A 15,775-nucleotide genomic window follows, 5' to 3' on the forward strand; every position below is an offset into this window, starting at 1 on the left:
CACGTGAGCAGATCTGTCCAAGTTAAACCTGAATTATGTACACCATGGGCCGGGAAGGCAAGCCGTTAACGCGTTGACTCGTCACGACTAAGACCCGGGTTTGACTTCAGACATGGGTACTGCACATGGTGCTAATTTCAGAAGCCCCACCCATATGGCTGAGGTATTGTTCAAAGCGCCGTAAAACGTTAGTATTTCACTTACTGCAGGTGGACCTGGGTCGTGGTCATGTCAGTTTCAACTCTATTAACCTTGTGACCCCCTAGAACGCTTCACGCCCAGCTGCCCCTGGGAGTCTTGCCACCCAGGGAGAGTGCAGTCTGTGGGCTTTCTTGTGTGTCGTCTCTTATCTCCCTCCTGTCAGACTCGGACAGGAGGGCGTGGTTACCTGACCGCTCAACACAGGCGCAGAAAATTCTGAGGCATATTTTGCTGTTTAATGAGAGTTCACTACACAACGTCTACACATTCCAACGTAACACGCTGGTAGGTCCTGGAAGCTGCAACTAGGAACAATATCCAGTAAACACGAATTCAACAAAAGAAAAACGACATTCGTTATTTAATCGTTTGGCCCACCGTTGGCTCAAGACCATTCGGTGATGTATAAGAGTCGCATTAGTAAGACGTTCATCCGAGTTGGCTCATTGAACTCGGCCCAGCGTCCCTGCCCTCACCTGGTTTCAAGTTCAAGAACATTAACTGGCTAAAGGTCACGACCCCGTACTAACGGTGCATGTATCTCCCGACACATATCCCCGCATGTTGATCTACACACACAGACAGAGATACGATATTAGTGTCATACTGGAGCGGCTTGTGAACATGCTCAGTCTGATAAGTGGCGCGTTGAGACCTGTCCTGTGTTTCGGCCTACAAGGGCATTGGGAATGTTTACATTCAATATGCTTTTGTGTCAGTGGAGGGCTATGGTATTTATAACACCTTCCATAGGAGGGCGATTAACAACAAGACTTGGTTGTTCTGAACTGATATCGCTAAGTATCTGATAGTGTAGATGGATCTAATGCTGTCTATGGTAATGCCGGAGATCAATCAACACATATACACTCGGTTGTTGTCGCGGATATTTAACCAACTGCGACTTTCTGCCTGGAGTAGCTATAGTATATAATACGACTCGTTCTTTATATCCCCTTGGTGAGACAGCCACTGGATTTTCGAGTCATGGGGGTGTTTTGGGAATCGTTTTTTTAAAGCTAAATTACTTGTTCTACATATATTTTATAAGTTACTTAAAAGAATGAATATAAGTATATATTCTTTGGACGCAAGTAGAGGACATTTTCCCCTGCTTAATTAGATTTATTTTTCTTAAACCAAAATCAATTAACAAGGCGCTTTTTTTACCCGAAATCCCATCGCCCCTGATACTGAAAAATGAGTGGATCTATGTCATTTGCACTCGTCACAGATAGCAAACAGCTCTGGTCCGGTTGAGACGAAGTCAAAGTTTTCGAACTTTTCAGTAGCGCAGGGAAGAAAACTGTTGCAGTCATCGAGAGTTCACCGTGACCTCGAGATCATGGGACGCCCATAATAAAAGGTCACTGGTGATTTCAACCCAGACGTGGTTACTTGCCAGTCGTGAGATATGATTAGAGTATTTGGACCAAAAAAAGAGAAAATTTTTTGGAGGGGCACACGCACTCGTCCTAAATGAGGCTTTCGGTTTTCTTTCACACTAAATCAGTATTTTTGTTTGCTTAAATAGCCGTAGTCACTTAAATGTTTAGATGAATGATATATCTCATGATACAACTCAGCACATTTACTACTTGCAGCAGAAGCCGTAGTAACAGTAACAACAGGTAGAATAGTTCCTGCGAGTCTTGATAGGGATAAGCATGCAAGCTGCAAGACAAAGAAGACATGTCACTTAGTTGAGCCCGGTGTGGTTAAGCACTTATCCCGATTCTCCAAACCATACAATTAAGCCCATATCTACAATAGATAATAATTTAGACAAATAACGCAAATAGTTCGTAAAAAGCTTTACCGATTGTGAGTCCTGCGAGACATCACCGTTTATCAAAACAGCCGATAACGCACACAAAGAAAAGCAATCACAACTGAAGTCGGAACAAACTAACACCAAAAGTAGTATTGAACCAGTCCGATAAACCATTCCCTTCCGCCAGCCCTGAAGATACCTGTTAGATTTGGTTTTCAGCAAGGCATGTTCATCGGAAGAGCCGGCTAAAGCGACCTTGTGGTCAGGCTTGCTGATTGGTTGACGCATGTGGTCGTATACCAGTTTCGTAGCTCGATGCTCATGAAGTCATTCAGTGAGTTATGTGTCAAAATTCAAAGGGCTATCCCTGACTGTTTAGCTAAACAATATTTTGACAGGGTTGGCGGATGAGCAACCGGAAGTTGCAATGCCGAGTTGCGTCCCTTAGACGTGCCAGAAACGCACCATCACAGGTTCACAACAGGTTCGATGATAGCTTGATCAGGGTCATAACAACTAAAGAAAAATACCACTTCGGGATTTCCTCCCAGATTAAGCTTCCCCTTTAGAAAGCTGCGTTAAACAGACTCAAGCACTTAGGCGCTAATAGCCGGGCGTGGTTATGAAAATAACTTAATCTCACCCTCTCCCGAGCCCTTTAAGGCAGATAAGCGTAAACAAGCCAAGGCTATTCTTAGCAAAGATCGAGATGTATATGCTCGATAGGAATCTCCCTAAAGGAGCTGCTAATAGCTTGACTTGTTCTTTCCATGCATGGCTGCTCCTGTCATTGCCACCTTTACAGCGATCACAATTCAACCGTGTCGCCTCACAGCGGATTATTTGTCAACAAAGGATAATTACCGAGAAAGCCAATATTGGATCAATGTGTCTGAGCTGTGGAATCACCATTCAAAAGCTTTATGAATATTTGATACCTGTAATGTATTTGTGTAATCGAAATCTTAGCTGGTATAACATAGAGACAATGTGGAAGGATCGAACACCTGACTGAAGGGCGGGAGAAATCACAAACCGTGTCGTTAGCTTCTACCTGCTAAGCTGACTTCTTCAAGGAGACTAATTGTTTTAATGACCTTGTGTACACGAATCTGATATAAAATTTCATATCCCACTGACGGCGTGAAGTTGTCAGATACCCTCTCACAACAAGAAATATGACATTTGTGTTCAAGAATAACGACATTCCCTTGTAAATAACACTCAGCACATAAAAGCACGTCCTTGAAAAAATTGTTTTATAAAGATGTTTCAAGTCAATTAACTTTTTATGATGTTTCAGTGCAACAGAGAATCATTTTAACGGTCGCGTCCAATACTTGTCGCGCCTCCATTGACTCCGAAACCTTCACAGTCTTCTCCAATTGTCAGATTACCGGTAATTGACCGCCATCTTTGTTTCATTAGCAGGACTTCCGGTTCTAAAGCAGGGATCGATGGTTCTGAAGAGAGTTATGCCGTAATCCAGGGACATCGACCCCGACGTGTATGTGTACGACATCGTCCACAGGGCTGTGAATGCGTTTACTCTTCGTTACGTTCAGTGACATGAAGAAACGATCGATTTCCGCTGGAGGGCCTCACGTATTGAGGATTGTGATAGGGTTAGTGGGCGTCCGCTACCCACACCGCCGTGACACCATCTTCAAGTGGGTGAAACGATTATGTTAGAAGAGATTAATGGTTCATACTTGATATTTCAGTAACAGAGATCAAAAGTAGGGTGTGACTCGTGAAACGGGGAATTTAACCGATTTCCTTTTATACTGAAGCACTGTCAAATTGTCTTCCGAATGTGCAATATTAATTGAATGGAGTCTAATATCGTACTATTCCAAGATCTGATCTGACTGCTGTCTAATATGTCCACATAATAATAAGTTAGCCAAACAAATTGTCCGACATAATGAAAATATTCATGGATGCATTGAGCGAAATATATTGCTACACAGAAGAGTAGCATGGCGTAAGGCAGTGACCGAAATACTTTCACATATCAAAGCTGGTCGGTTTGTTGTTTGACGCCACACTCAACAATATTACAGCTGTATAGCAGAGGTCTGTAAATAACTGTCTGGACCATACATTCCAACTCAGCGAGGTTGACCACCCCATCCCGTTTGTCGCCTCATACGACAAACATGGATTACTAAGAATCAATTTTAAGCTGGATCTTCACGAGTTCATGATCACAGCCACATGGGTATTTCTATATTAAAGACGCAAATACACACGATGATACATTCTTCATTCATTGCAATTATTTCTGCTCAGTGAAAAACAATCTACCCTATACCTTTATCTGTATTTTAGCGAGAATTTTTTCTGAATTAGACGTCACTTCATACGTAACTGAGATACCGATAAGACGCCGCTCCACGTACTCTTTGGAATCATGAATCATGACTCTTTGGAATCATGGTTTCTTCCTTGCGTGCATCGGTGCTCATGACGTCCATCGCTGGATTTAATTTCTCTCGACTCGACCAGCTCCCTAGTATAGCAGGAATATGGCCCAATGCCGCGTTAAACAACACCGAAAACGCGGCATATATCTAATGGGATGTACACAGGACTTTGGTAAAATGATCTTGTGTCCTGATAATCACCCCCTGAACGTGTTTCTCCAGACAGTTGGCAGATTGCAATCCTCCAGCCTCCTCTGTCTGCAGCGCGCCTACATTGCTGGTAGCTGACGAGTGCCGTGTCACATTCTTTCTGGCCACAAGAGGACAGCGCTTCCAGTGTAATCGTCTAGTTGTGCTTCAAACATTTCCACACACCGGCTTGTGGCATTGATTATCTGGCCCTGATCTGTAATTGAGAAATCAGTCGGTTAGCGGCCGTCTGGCGCACGTCACTAGCGTAGACGTTAGGGAATGTTCCAAGGATATGCGTGTGTGCATGTATTTGCGTGTGTGCATGTATTTGCGTGCGTGCTTGCTTGCTTGCTTGCGTGCGTGCGTGCGTGCGTGCGTGCGTGCGTTCGTGTACCATAACGGCTATTCTGCCCCACAGACCCCGAACCACATTATTTTCCCAATGGCCCAGTCCTCCCTGCAATTCCAAAACCCTAAATAGAGCAAGACTGAGGCTCCCGTCAATTTAAATGGGTATATTTGTTATTGTCAAAATTATATGCATTCAGAAACTAAGGGCCAGTCTACATCACGGTCATCAAGTACGGGTGGTTAGCCTCTTTATTATCAAATACCCACGCTCCTCCTTACTATATCCACCTCAGAGTACAGTACACCTCCTTAATACGCCTTCGTAGAGGTGCAATATATAAATACCAATAAACCTCTAGAGGCCATCAACCTGGGAATACAATTACAAACAAATTCCCTGTACCAACATTGATTATGTACTTATATGTGTAAAGTCAATTGTCTTATTACCTGGGGAATATTTTCTTTAATAATACCACCACGAGTCGAATCCATAATCCCACAGCGCTCCGCCCCAAAGATCACTTATTCTTTGGGAAATTACCGAGTTTCCTCCCTAATTATGCACGGACTCCGATCATAGTAAATACGACGCTGTATGGATCTGTGTGTCATTCCTAAATATTACGTTTTGTGCTTTCCTGTTTGATGCAACTGGGCATGACATTGCCATTGCGTGACGTCATCGCTTTGATGAACACCGACATACATGTTTGACTGGATGCTAAGAATCTGGACCTGTTTGCACAACGAGACTATATCATGCTGAACAGACTAAACTCGTTTTCTATTTTGAGCGAAGCACTTTTGATGTCAAGGTTTTGGGTTTTGTGTGTGTGTGTGTGCGTGCGTGCGTACCGGAGGTTTCAAATGAAATATTCCCGTGCTTCAAATACTCAATAACACCCGGAAATTGGCCAACACATGATGTTTATCGACATTGTAAACACAAAAGTAAACCAAAGGGTTTTACTGTCTGCACTCGTTTACATCGAATACGGATACAGCAGTGAAGTGTCATCAGCTGGCCGTTTCAGCTGGTTCCCATGGTAGCATCTGGAGTTGCTCATTTGTGACGTCATTCTAACTTTACGTCACAATATGATTTGAATGACGTCACCACTGTTGATGACACAACAAAACAATTGTTTACGTGTCAATACACAGTGAATAGTCTTTCAGTTTCCGGGAATCTAATACCATTTAATCATGTTTTTCAACCAATCAGATTACACAACACAGTAACTATTGGTTTACAATTGCTATTACACATCTGTGGCGAGTACGGAAAACACTACTTTAGGGTGTTTCCTCCTCTGTGATTTGAACCTTCACTCTTAGATTCAGGAACCTAGTTCTGGTAAGGTTATTGCTGAGCAGTTTTTGATTTTGTGCTGTACCATGTACGCAACTACATACACGACTACATATTTATAACGTAACTACTCAGGAAGCGTTCTATGACATGTTCTAGTGGAATAGTGTTAACTTGAGAGACGTCCAAGTATGTTATATCATGTCAGCGGGCAGCGGGGATGCCTCATTACATTCCTTGACATATAATTGAAGCACGCTTGTAATGAAATACTCCAGCATGTTAATAACGAAAAGCATTAAATCGTTTTAGCAAATGTAAACTGAAGTTCAATTACGCATATCATATTCATCTGAGATGCCACCAGTCGTTATGTATACAAAACATCAAATAGAAACAAGAAGTATTGACAACTTCACCATACTTTAACTTCCGTAATACCAACGAGCACACTACCGTTCACCTACCTGTAGTAAAGATGGGCCGTAAGAGGTTTGGCCCCCACCAACCCAATTCGGTAAATGACAAGGTTGGATAAGAACTCCTGTGGCCGATAAGCTCTGTGTAACTATGCATAGCTGTGTATAGTGCATATTGTAAACCAAAAGTCACTGTGTTCTGTAATCTGATTGGTTGAAAAACATGATCAAATGGTATTAGATTCCCGGAATCTGCAAGACTATTTACTGCGTACTGACACGTAGAAACCTCGCAAACAATTGTTTTGTTGTGTCATCAACAGTGGTGACGTCATTCAAATCATATTGTGACGTAAAGTTAGAATGACGTCACAAATGAGCAACTCCAGATGCTACCATGAGAACCAGCTGAAACGGCCAGCTGATGACACTTCACTGCTGTATCCGTATTCGATGTAAACGAGTGCAGACAGTAAAACCCTTTGGTTTACTTTTGTGTTTACAATGTCGATAAACATCATGTGTTGGCCAATTTCCGGGTGTTATTGAGTATTTGAAGCACGGGAATATTTCATTTGAAACCTCCGGCTGACGTCGTCGGTTCCAAATGCATTCCCGTGCTTCAAATACTTATTAACACCCGGAAATTGGCCAACACATGATGTTTATCTCCTAAATGGATCTAATCATAAGCACAGGGAAGGCTATATTGTGTTTTATAGTCTAGTTTCAGAAACTATCTGGGAAATTATTGCAATATTTGAACTCATCAAGTGTTTGGAGTATTCCGACTGCGTCAGTTGATCAAGATATGACTTTAGTGATTTATAAATTACATCATGGCCAAGGAATCAAGTGAAGGTGCAAGTTGGACAAATATGTTCGATAACTGTACTTATATCATGTTGACAAAAGGGGCGCATCCAAACCATGTTCTTGCTCTCGTCTAGAATGTTTTACACGAGCAAATGTAGACACGAGCATTGTTTATATGGAACATTTGCATACGTGCTTTACAGACATGTATATATGTACACAGGTATGTGGATGTGTATAGGAAGTCATCGTACGTACGTGTGTCAGTTTGCATCATGTCAGGGGTACGACAGTGTATACCCCGAGGAGAGGCGAGGTAACAACGAACTGAATTATGGTCATCTCGGATGTATAGCCACATACATCTCCGCAAAACGGCTAAATACTAGTTCCTAGTATGCAGTCACATAATACTTATTATGTATGCAACTTGGTAAAACGTCATGCACACATTTTGTCCAGCTTAAATATACGCGTGTAGATTTTTGTTTGTTACTCACCGTCGTCCCGAGGTTTACCCTTGGCATTTACATGAGAGAACTGATCACAGGGTCTGTTCTTTGCGCACTTGTCATGTTACCGACATTGGTTCTGAAGCAAGTTTCGTTGAATTGCAACTGTCTATCTGTAAGTTGAAAATTAAAAATGGCTCTGAAATCAATATGCTGTACTTTTTTCTTTAATAGTTTTGATGTTTTAGTGATATTATTCCAAAACAGCTTCCGTCTTGGCTAATGAATGACATGACACCGGTATTTGCCATTGGGACGCGATGGCATGCGGCAGGCAAGTAGTTGAGCCTGACCATTCACTTCATATTCAGCAAGCTACATAAATAGATACATGGGGACTTAAACCCAAGAAGTGGATGTATTTAGCGCTATATAAGTGTTATTGCGGGCGTACATTGTACACTGTGGTACCTATTTTATGTTAGACCTCTATGTAAATGTGCAGGCTTGGGGAAATGGAGGCAGTATAACTCTCACCTGAAGACTTTCGAAACGCTACGACATGGCGTAACTCAATAGTTTATGCATACGAATGTCGTAGCTCTAAGAACGCTTTGTAGATCGGGACCTTGCTAGTTACCACAACGGAGTTTTGCCTCTAACTTTCGTGAGGAAAACCACAAGAGCCTATATCGTTTAGACAACATCGGCAGTCATACTCACTTGTCGGCCATCAATAGCCTTGACATTCAAGTGACCTCAGCAGATCCGCACAGAACCTACTCGAGCCATCGGACCGATGGAAAATAAATTATACCGTAAGAGTTTGTCAGTTTACTACTGGGCGAGAAATATGAACTTTGCAATATTCCTTCTAGTGTCGATGATGTACGGAACAGTAAATTGGTAAGAATGAAGATTTTTATGGATATCAACTTCTTTATGAGAGAACACAACGTTTCGGAGTTAATGCTTACTCCTTCATCAGGTGATTGAGAAAGGGATACAGAGGTGTATTTATATGTACAGGTAAAACAATAACAAAGTAACAAGTGGAATGAGTTAACGAAAGCTAGTATAAACAAGCACTGATAGGAAGCCGATAGTTAAGATAACAATGATGGAAGCCAATGGTAATGCATTACAGTTGATTGGATATGTTTACATAACATGATTGGGGATAAGGATGGAAGCCAATGGTGATACATTACGCATGATAGGATGATGTACATAACACACGATAGGGGGGGGGTGAGCATGTTACATGAGGGTTGGTGATGTACAAACACAAGTATGTACTCGGGTAGATAGGCTATACATGAATTACATAGATAGAATGTACACAGGTAGATGAGATTAATTTATCAATAAGTCCCAGGCACTTGGTAGGTACACTCCTTGGTCGCGGTTGATGGCTGGTTTCTGTCTCCGGATCTCGATGGCCTCTTGCAGTTTCCTTTGGCGCCAGTTGTTGTTGTTGGTAGATAGTATCCTAGTGTCCTCCCATCGAATTGAGTGTTCAGGGTTCTTGAGAATGTGTTCAGAGATGGCCGATTTCTGGTCGAGTTTCCTGACTGAGGTCTGATGTTCCTTCATTCTGGTGTTGATTGGTCTCAGCGTTTCTCCAATGTATAGGTCGCCACAGTTGCAAGGGATCTGGTAGATGCATCCTCTCGGATTAGGGTGTTCACAGCTGGGTCCTTTACCGTTGGCTTTTAGGTAGGTCTTGATGGTCTTGCCACTGGAGAAGGTGACATCTATGCTGGCTTTGGTCTTGATGAGGCGTGATATTTGATGACTGATGGGGCCAAGGTAGGGTATGGTTACTCTGATGGGTGATGGAGAAGGTTTGGGGCGGGGTTCTCGGTCCTTAAGGGTCTTGTTGATGGTGGCTGTGACGAGCTGGGGAGGGTAACCGTTGAGTGTGGTGAATGTCTTTCTGAGGTGGTCCAGTTCATTGTTTAGGGCATCGGGGTGGCAGAGGGCTTTGGCACGTCTGGTAAGGGTGGCGATGATAGCTTGCTTGATCTGAGGGTGGTGGCAGGAGTTGTAGTGGATGTACTGGTCGGTGTGCGTCGGCTTGCGGTAAACTGAGGTTCTAAGTCCATCGTCTGTGGTGTGGAGGGATACATCAAGGAAGGGCAGGTGTTGGTTGGTCTCAGTCTCCATGGTGAACTTGATTCTTGGATGTTGGTCGTTGAGGTGGTTGAGGAGCTCATTGGGGTCGTTGTCATAGGCGATGGTGGTGAAGGTGTCGTCGACTTTGCGGTACCAACAGAGGGGCTGGAACGGAGCTGTGGAGAGGGCTGCTTCCTCGAAGGAGGTCATGAAGATTTCTGTAATGAGAGGAGAAAGAGGTGAGCCCATGGGGAGACCGTGGATCTGCTTGTATATCTTACCATTGAATGTGAAGTAGGAGGTGTCAAAGCAGCTGCGGGCGAGCTTGATGATGCTGTCTATGGTGAGCTGGGTGTCCAAGTCATCTATCCGGTTGGCTAACTTGCTGCGAAGGATGTCCAGGGCTTCTTCTAGTGGGATGTTGGTGAAGAGGTCCACGACGTCGTAGCTGACCATGGTGCCTGTGGGGTTGGATTCTTTCAGCTGGTTGACAAAGGATGAAGAGTCGCTGATGTAGGACTTGCCATCTTTGCCAAGTGGAGCGAGGAGACGTGTGAGGAACTGGGCGGTGTTGTAGAAAACTGAACCTCTTGAGCAGACTAGGATCCGGGCTTTGGGCGGATTCTTGTGGATCTTGATGGTGGCTCTTCCGTATGGGGCTTGGGAGTTGATAGGGTTCAGCTGGTTGAAGATGATGTCGTTGATTTCTCTCTTCTCATGGAGGTCCTTCAGGGTTTTCTTGTGTTGTCTTTCCAGTCTGGCCGTCGGATCTTTCTTGATATTGAGGTAGGTGGTGGTGTCTGAGAGGCTGTTGTTGACGAGCTGGAGGAATTCCGGGGTGTCCATGATGACTGCTGCTTTGCCCTTGTCAGCTTCGGTGATGGTGATGCTGTCATCCTTCTTGAGTTCGGTGATGGCCTGTCTCTCTTGGTGCGTGAGGTTGGGGCGGGGCTTGGGAGCTTGCTTGATGGTGTCTATAATCTGGTGTCGGAGGTAGTCTACGTTGCCATTGGGAGCCAGTTGTTGAAGTCCACTTTCAATGCTGGTGATGAAGGCATCTGTGTTGGTCTTGGCGGCGACTGGGACATACTTCAGGCCTTTAGCAAGGAGGGATGTCTGAGATGGTGTGAGAGGCTTGCTGCTGAGGTTGATGACTGTCTTGGGGTTGGTGTTGTTGTTGTCAGCTTCGGGAATGTTGGAGGTGGAAGGACGTTGTAACTGGGTGAACTTGGTGATGTGGGTAGTTTTCACTTTCTCATGGAGGTGCTGCTTGGTCTTCTCTGCTAAGGACTGGGTCTTGTGGTAGAGGTCAGACTCGAGGGTGTCTTGTAGGTGGCTTCTGCTGGTTTCAATGTCTTTATGGAGATGGGACTTGTGGCGGCGTAGGTGCTGTATCTGGTGCTTGACTATTCTGGTGCTGGCATTGTGGAGTATCTTGTTGATGGCAGGTGAGCGAGGGACAGGAGATGACAGTTGAAATCCTCTGGGAACGAGGTTGTTGTCTCGGCATCGTAACAGGAAAGTCAGATGATTACTGGTTTTCACAATTTTGCTAATAGAGCGGTTGTACCTGTTGATGGATGTGACTGCACGGTCTCCCCATGGGCTCACCTCTTTCTCCTCTCATTACAGAAATCTTCATGACCTCCTTCGAGGAAGCAGCCCTCTCCACAGCTCCGTTCCAGCCCCTCTGTTGGTACCGCAAAGTCGACGACACCTTCACCACCATCGCCTATGACAACGACCCCAATGAGCTCCTCAACCACCTCAACGACCAACATCCAAGAATCAAGTTCACCATGGAGACTGAGACCAACCAACACCTGCCCTTCCTTGATGTATCCCTCCACACCACAGACGATGGACTTAGAACCTCAGTTTACCGCAAGCCGACGCACACCGACCAGTACATCCACTACAACTCCTGCCACCACCCTCAGATCAAGCAAGCTATCATCGCCACCCTTACCAGACGTGCCAAAGCCCTCTGCCACCCCGATGCCCTAAACAATGAACTGGACCACCTCAGAAAGACATTCACCACACTCAACGGTTACCCTCCCCAGCTCGTCACAGCCACCATCAACAAGACCCTTAAGGACCGAGAACCCCGCCCCAAACCTTCTCCATCACCCATCAGAGTAACCATACCCTACCTTGGCCCCATCAGTCATCAAATATCACGCCTCATCAAGACCAAAGCCAGCATAGATGTCACCTTCTCCAGTGGCAAGACCATCAAGACCTACCTAAAAGCCAACGGTAAAGGACCCAGCTGTGAACACCCTAATCCGAGAGGATGCATCTACCAGATCCCTTGCAACTGTGGCGACCTATACATTGGAGAAACGCTGAGACCAATCAACACCAGAATGAAGGAACATCAGACCTCAGTCAGGAAACTCGACCAGAAATCGGCCATCTCTGAACACATTCTCAAGAACCCTGAACACTCAATTCGATGGGAGGACACTAGGATACTATCTACCAACAACAACAACTGGCGCCAAAGGAAACTGCAAGAGGCCATCGAGATCCGGAGACAGAAACCAGCCATCAACCGCGACCAAGGAGTGTACCTACCAAGTGCCTGGGACTTATTGATAAATTAATCTCATCTACCTGTGTACATTCTATCTATGTAATTCATGTATAGCCTATCTACCCGAGTACATACTTGTGTTTGTACATCACCAACCCTCATGTAACATGCTCACCCCCCCCCTATCGTGTGTTATGTACATCATCCTATCATGCGTAATGTATCACCATTGGCTTCCATCCTTATCCCCAATCATGTTATGTAAACATATCCAATCAACTGTAATGCATTACCATTGGCTTCCATCATTGTTATCTTAACTATCGGCTTCCTATCAGTGCTTGTTTATACTAGCTTTCGTTAACTCATTCCACTTGTTACTTTGTTATTGTTTTACCTGTACATATAAATACACCTCTGTATCCCTTTCTCAATCACCTGATGAAGGAGTAAGCATTAACTCCGAAACGTTGTGTTCTCTCATAAAGAAGTTGATATCCATAAAAATCTTCATTCTTATGTATTTTCACTTCTAAATGACATTCAAAGACGTAAATTGGTAAGAATAAAATGATGGAGGTTGTAAAAAGTGCATTTTATACTGATTTATTTTCAGGAAATTATATTCATGAATGTAATGAGAAGAAAGTCCTGTGACAATTCTACGAAGAAAACGTCAGCTGCAAGAACGGACGTCATCATCAACCGGACAGTAAACGTCACCGACTGACGTCCACCGCCTGTTTGCCGGGAATGGACAGTTACTGACACACCGCATAAACTGGTCTTTAAATACAAGCAAGAGAAATCAATATGGTTATCTTTGCATTGATAGCAAAACAAGGACACTCGTGTAACTAAATTCCGTTAAACACACTGTCATTATTTCACTGCTTCTCTCTCAGACGCATGTCAAACTACTCCTCGGAAAACATGCAGTGTCAGATTTTACATCGGACTCTAAGTCAGGATCCGACGGCACTTTTTTCAACGCTGTTTATTTGTTGTGGGCACCAGCTGACCTCGCCAGAAACGAAGGATCCCTTTTCTCGCTCATTCCGGCATTTGTTATTCGCGGCAAGGGATTACTGATTTATTCATAACATATTGATTTGTAATAGCGCCGGGGTCATGATACGATTAATCAAGGCTAAACTGTGGCTTGTTGTTATAGGTCGAAAGTGGGCAGAATATCTTCGAGGCAGTTGAGTCTGAATTCTCCAGGAGCACCGCCTGTTCGCAAACACCAGGGGGCGCTGACTTAACTATTGCTCGGCAAATTCCGTAATTGGCTGAAGGTGTATCAATGTCAGCAGGATAAGATGTCATTATTATAAGTAACTGATCGCGGGTGTTAGGGGAAAGGCGTCGTAATAGATTTTGTGTAGGACAGAGCATTGACGTATAGACAGATAATTATAATAACAGTGCGACTGGGCGTATAATTACACTGCAACCGGACCGTATGTCTGATAGCTGCTCACGCGAGGCCAGGACGAAATTGAATTCGAGATATAATAAGTCTCTCTTTGGACCTGATATTTTTCCCTGGATCGGATTAGTTTCTTTATTCCTGGCATTAGATACAGAAACCAACGTTTCAGATGTTCCTTTCTGTAATGACGTTATTCAATAGGCTCTGCGGAATGTATATATTTACAAGCAATAAATAAATAAATTGTGTTTTATCAGTACATTTATTCGATAGCACCGAAAGTGTGACCTGTAAGTCAAATGTTTTACAAGTTCATACAATAACAGATACTTCTGTTTCTTGAAAGATGGCGATACTGACACGTCGTTCCGGGCGATGTCGTCCAAATGGATGGAGATGGCTTGCCACGAGCATTAGAGAGACTGTTTCCGCCACGGCCGTTCGAAGGAGCACGAACAATACGAAACCCATTTCATCTAATCAAATACACTAGACTTAAGTGTTTGATAAACAAATCCTAAATCAATATATAAAGCAGGGACGTTAATGTTCGCTTTTATACACGAAACCAGAGAGTGGTTGTAGTTCGTTCATCGTCATTACTCTAGTTCAGATCTATTATAGACATGACAACACCTTTTCTCTGTCACACTTTATCAAATTAGATTTCACGCGCTGCTTAATGCAGCATGTTTCCGGAAATACCCGAAGATGGCCGGTGGTGTCAGTCATGAAACCCCCTCAGACGAGCGCCAATAGATGTTCTATAGGCAGCGCCAGGGGAACCAATCCACAAATTATTTGATATTTATTGGATCGACTGAGAGCTCGGAGTGCATCCCCCGTGACATTGTCCTTGTGCACTCATGTACTCCGTGCCAAACAGCTAATATTTGCCTATGTCCGGACCCGTGTTTCGAAATGGCCAAACCATGCACGCCATTAATCTCCCGACATTAATCATACTCTTTGTTGCGCGCTCTCCTCCTGTAAATGTGCATTTTATTGATAACGATTGCGAACAGCCGTTACCAGAGTTATTAAAGCAGTGCACTTGGTTACGTGTATGTAACGATTGCTGGTAGAGGTGAGCGCTTCTGGACTGTGGAAGGCTCAAGTTGAAACGGCCTCTAGGTGATCATGAACGCATTAAAGGAGTAGTTACTGCATATTGGAAGAACGCCACAGATATTCATACTTGACACGAACATATCAACTTAGACAGAGTAGGGTCAAATGGTGAAATAGGTATGATATTATCGATGTAAAGTTGCATATTTGTTCCTGCAAACGTGCAGGACCTGTCCTTGATGTCGGTGCCATGATCATGCCGCTGTTTGACATCACCATTGACAATGCCAAGAGCATGAATGCCGCCCCATCCACTTCCTGGCGATTACCGTTATAATCCTGTGGTCACTGGTGAAGCTATCAATTTGCTGACGGGCGGACCCTAAGACGAAATGAGTGTCCTGTCTGTCAGCAAATTACAAGCACCATTCCGGCTGTCGAAAAGGTTGTTCTGGAACGACATAAATGACGTTAATGCCCTACGACTTTGCCGTCGACCAATGGAAAGCTCATTGCGTTACGACGGGATCACTTTCCGGACTCTTCCGCGGGAACATTTGATGTCAGTCCTGAAATCCTCAACCACATGGCGGCAGCAAGTCCATAAAACCGCGTCATCATCCTGAACACGTGGTCTCACCTAAAGACGTCGTCGCACAT

At 44.1% G+C, this 15,775-nt stretch overlaps 1 protein-coding gene across 1 annotated transcript; it reads right to left on the bottom strand.

Annotated features, from left to right (window-relative positions):
• Positions 1-272: 272 nt before the first annotated feature.
• LOC137283320 (uncharacterized) lies at positions 273-15,775 on the bottom strand. The gene is made up of 3 exons (XM_067814773.1): positions 15,756-15,775; positions 10,891-11,637; positions 273-417 (listed from the first exon to the last, which is right to left on the bottom strand). Exons 1-3 carry the CDS (start codon positions 15,773-15,775, stop codon positions 273-275), a joined length of 912 nt encoding a protein of 303 aa, XP_067670874.1.

The sequence above is a fragment of the Haliotis asinina genome, chromosome 5 (assembly GCF_037392515.1).
Source record: "Haliotis asinina isolate JCU_RB_2024 chromosome 5, JCU_Hal_asi_v2, whole genome shotgun sequence".
Lineage (NCBI taxonomy): Eukaryota > Metazoa > Mollusca > Gastropoda > Lepetellida > Haliotidae > Haliotis > Haliotis asinina.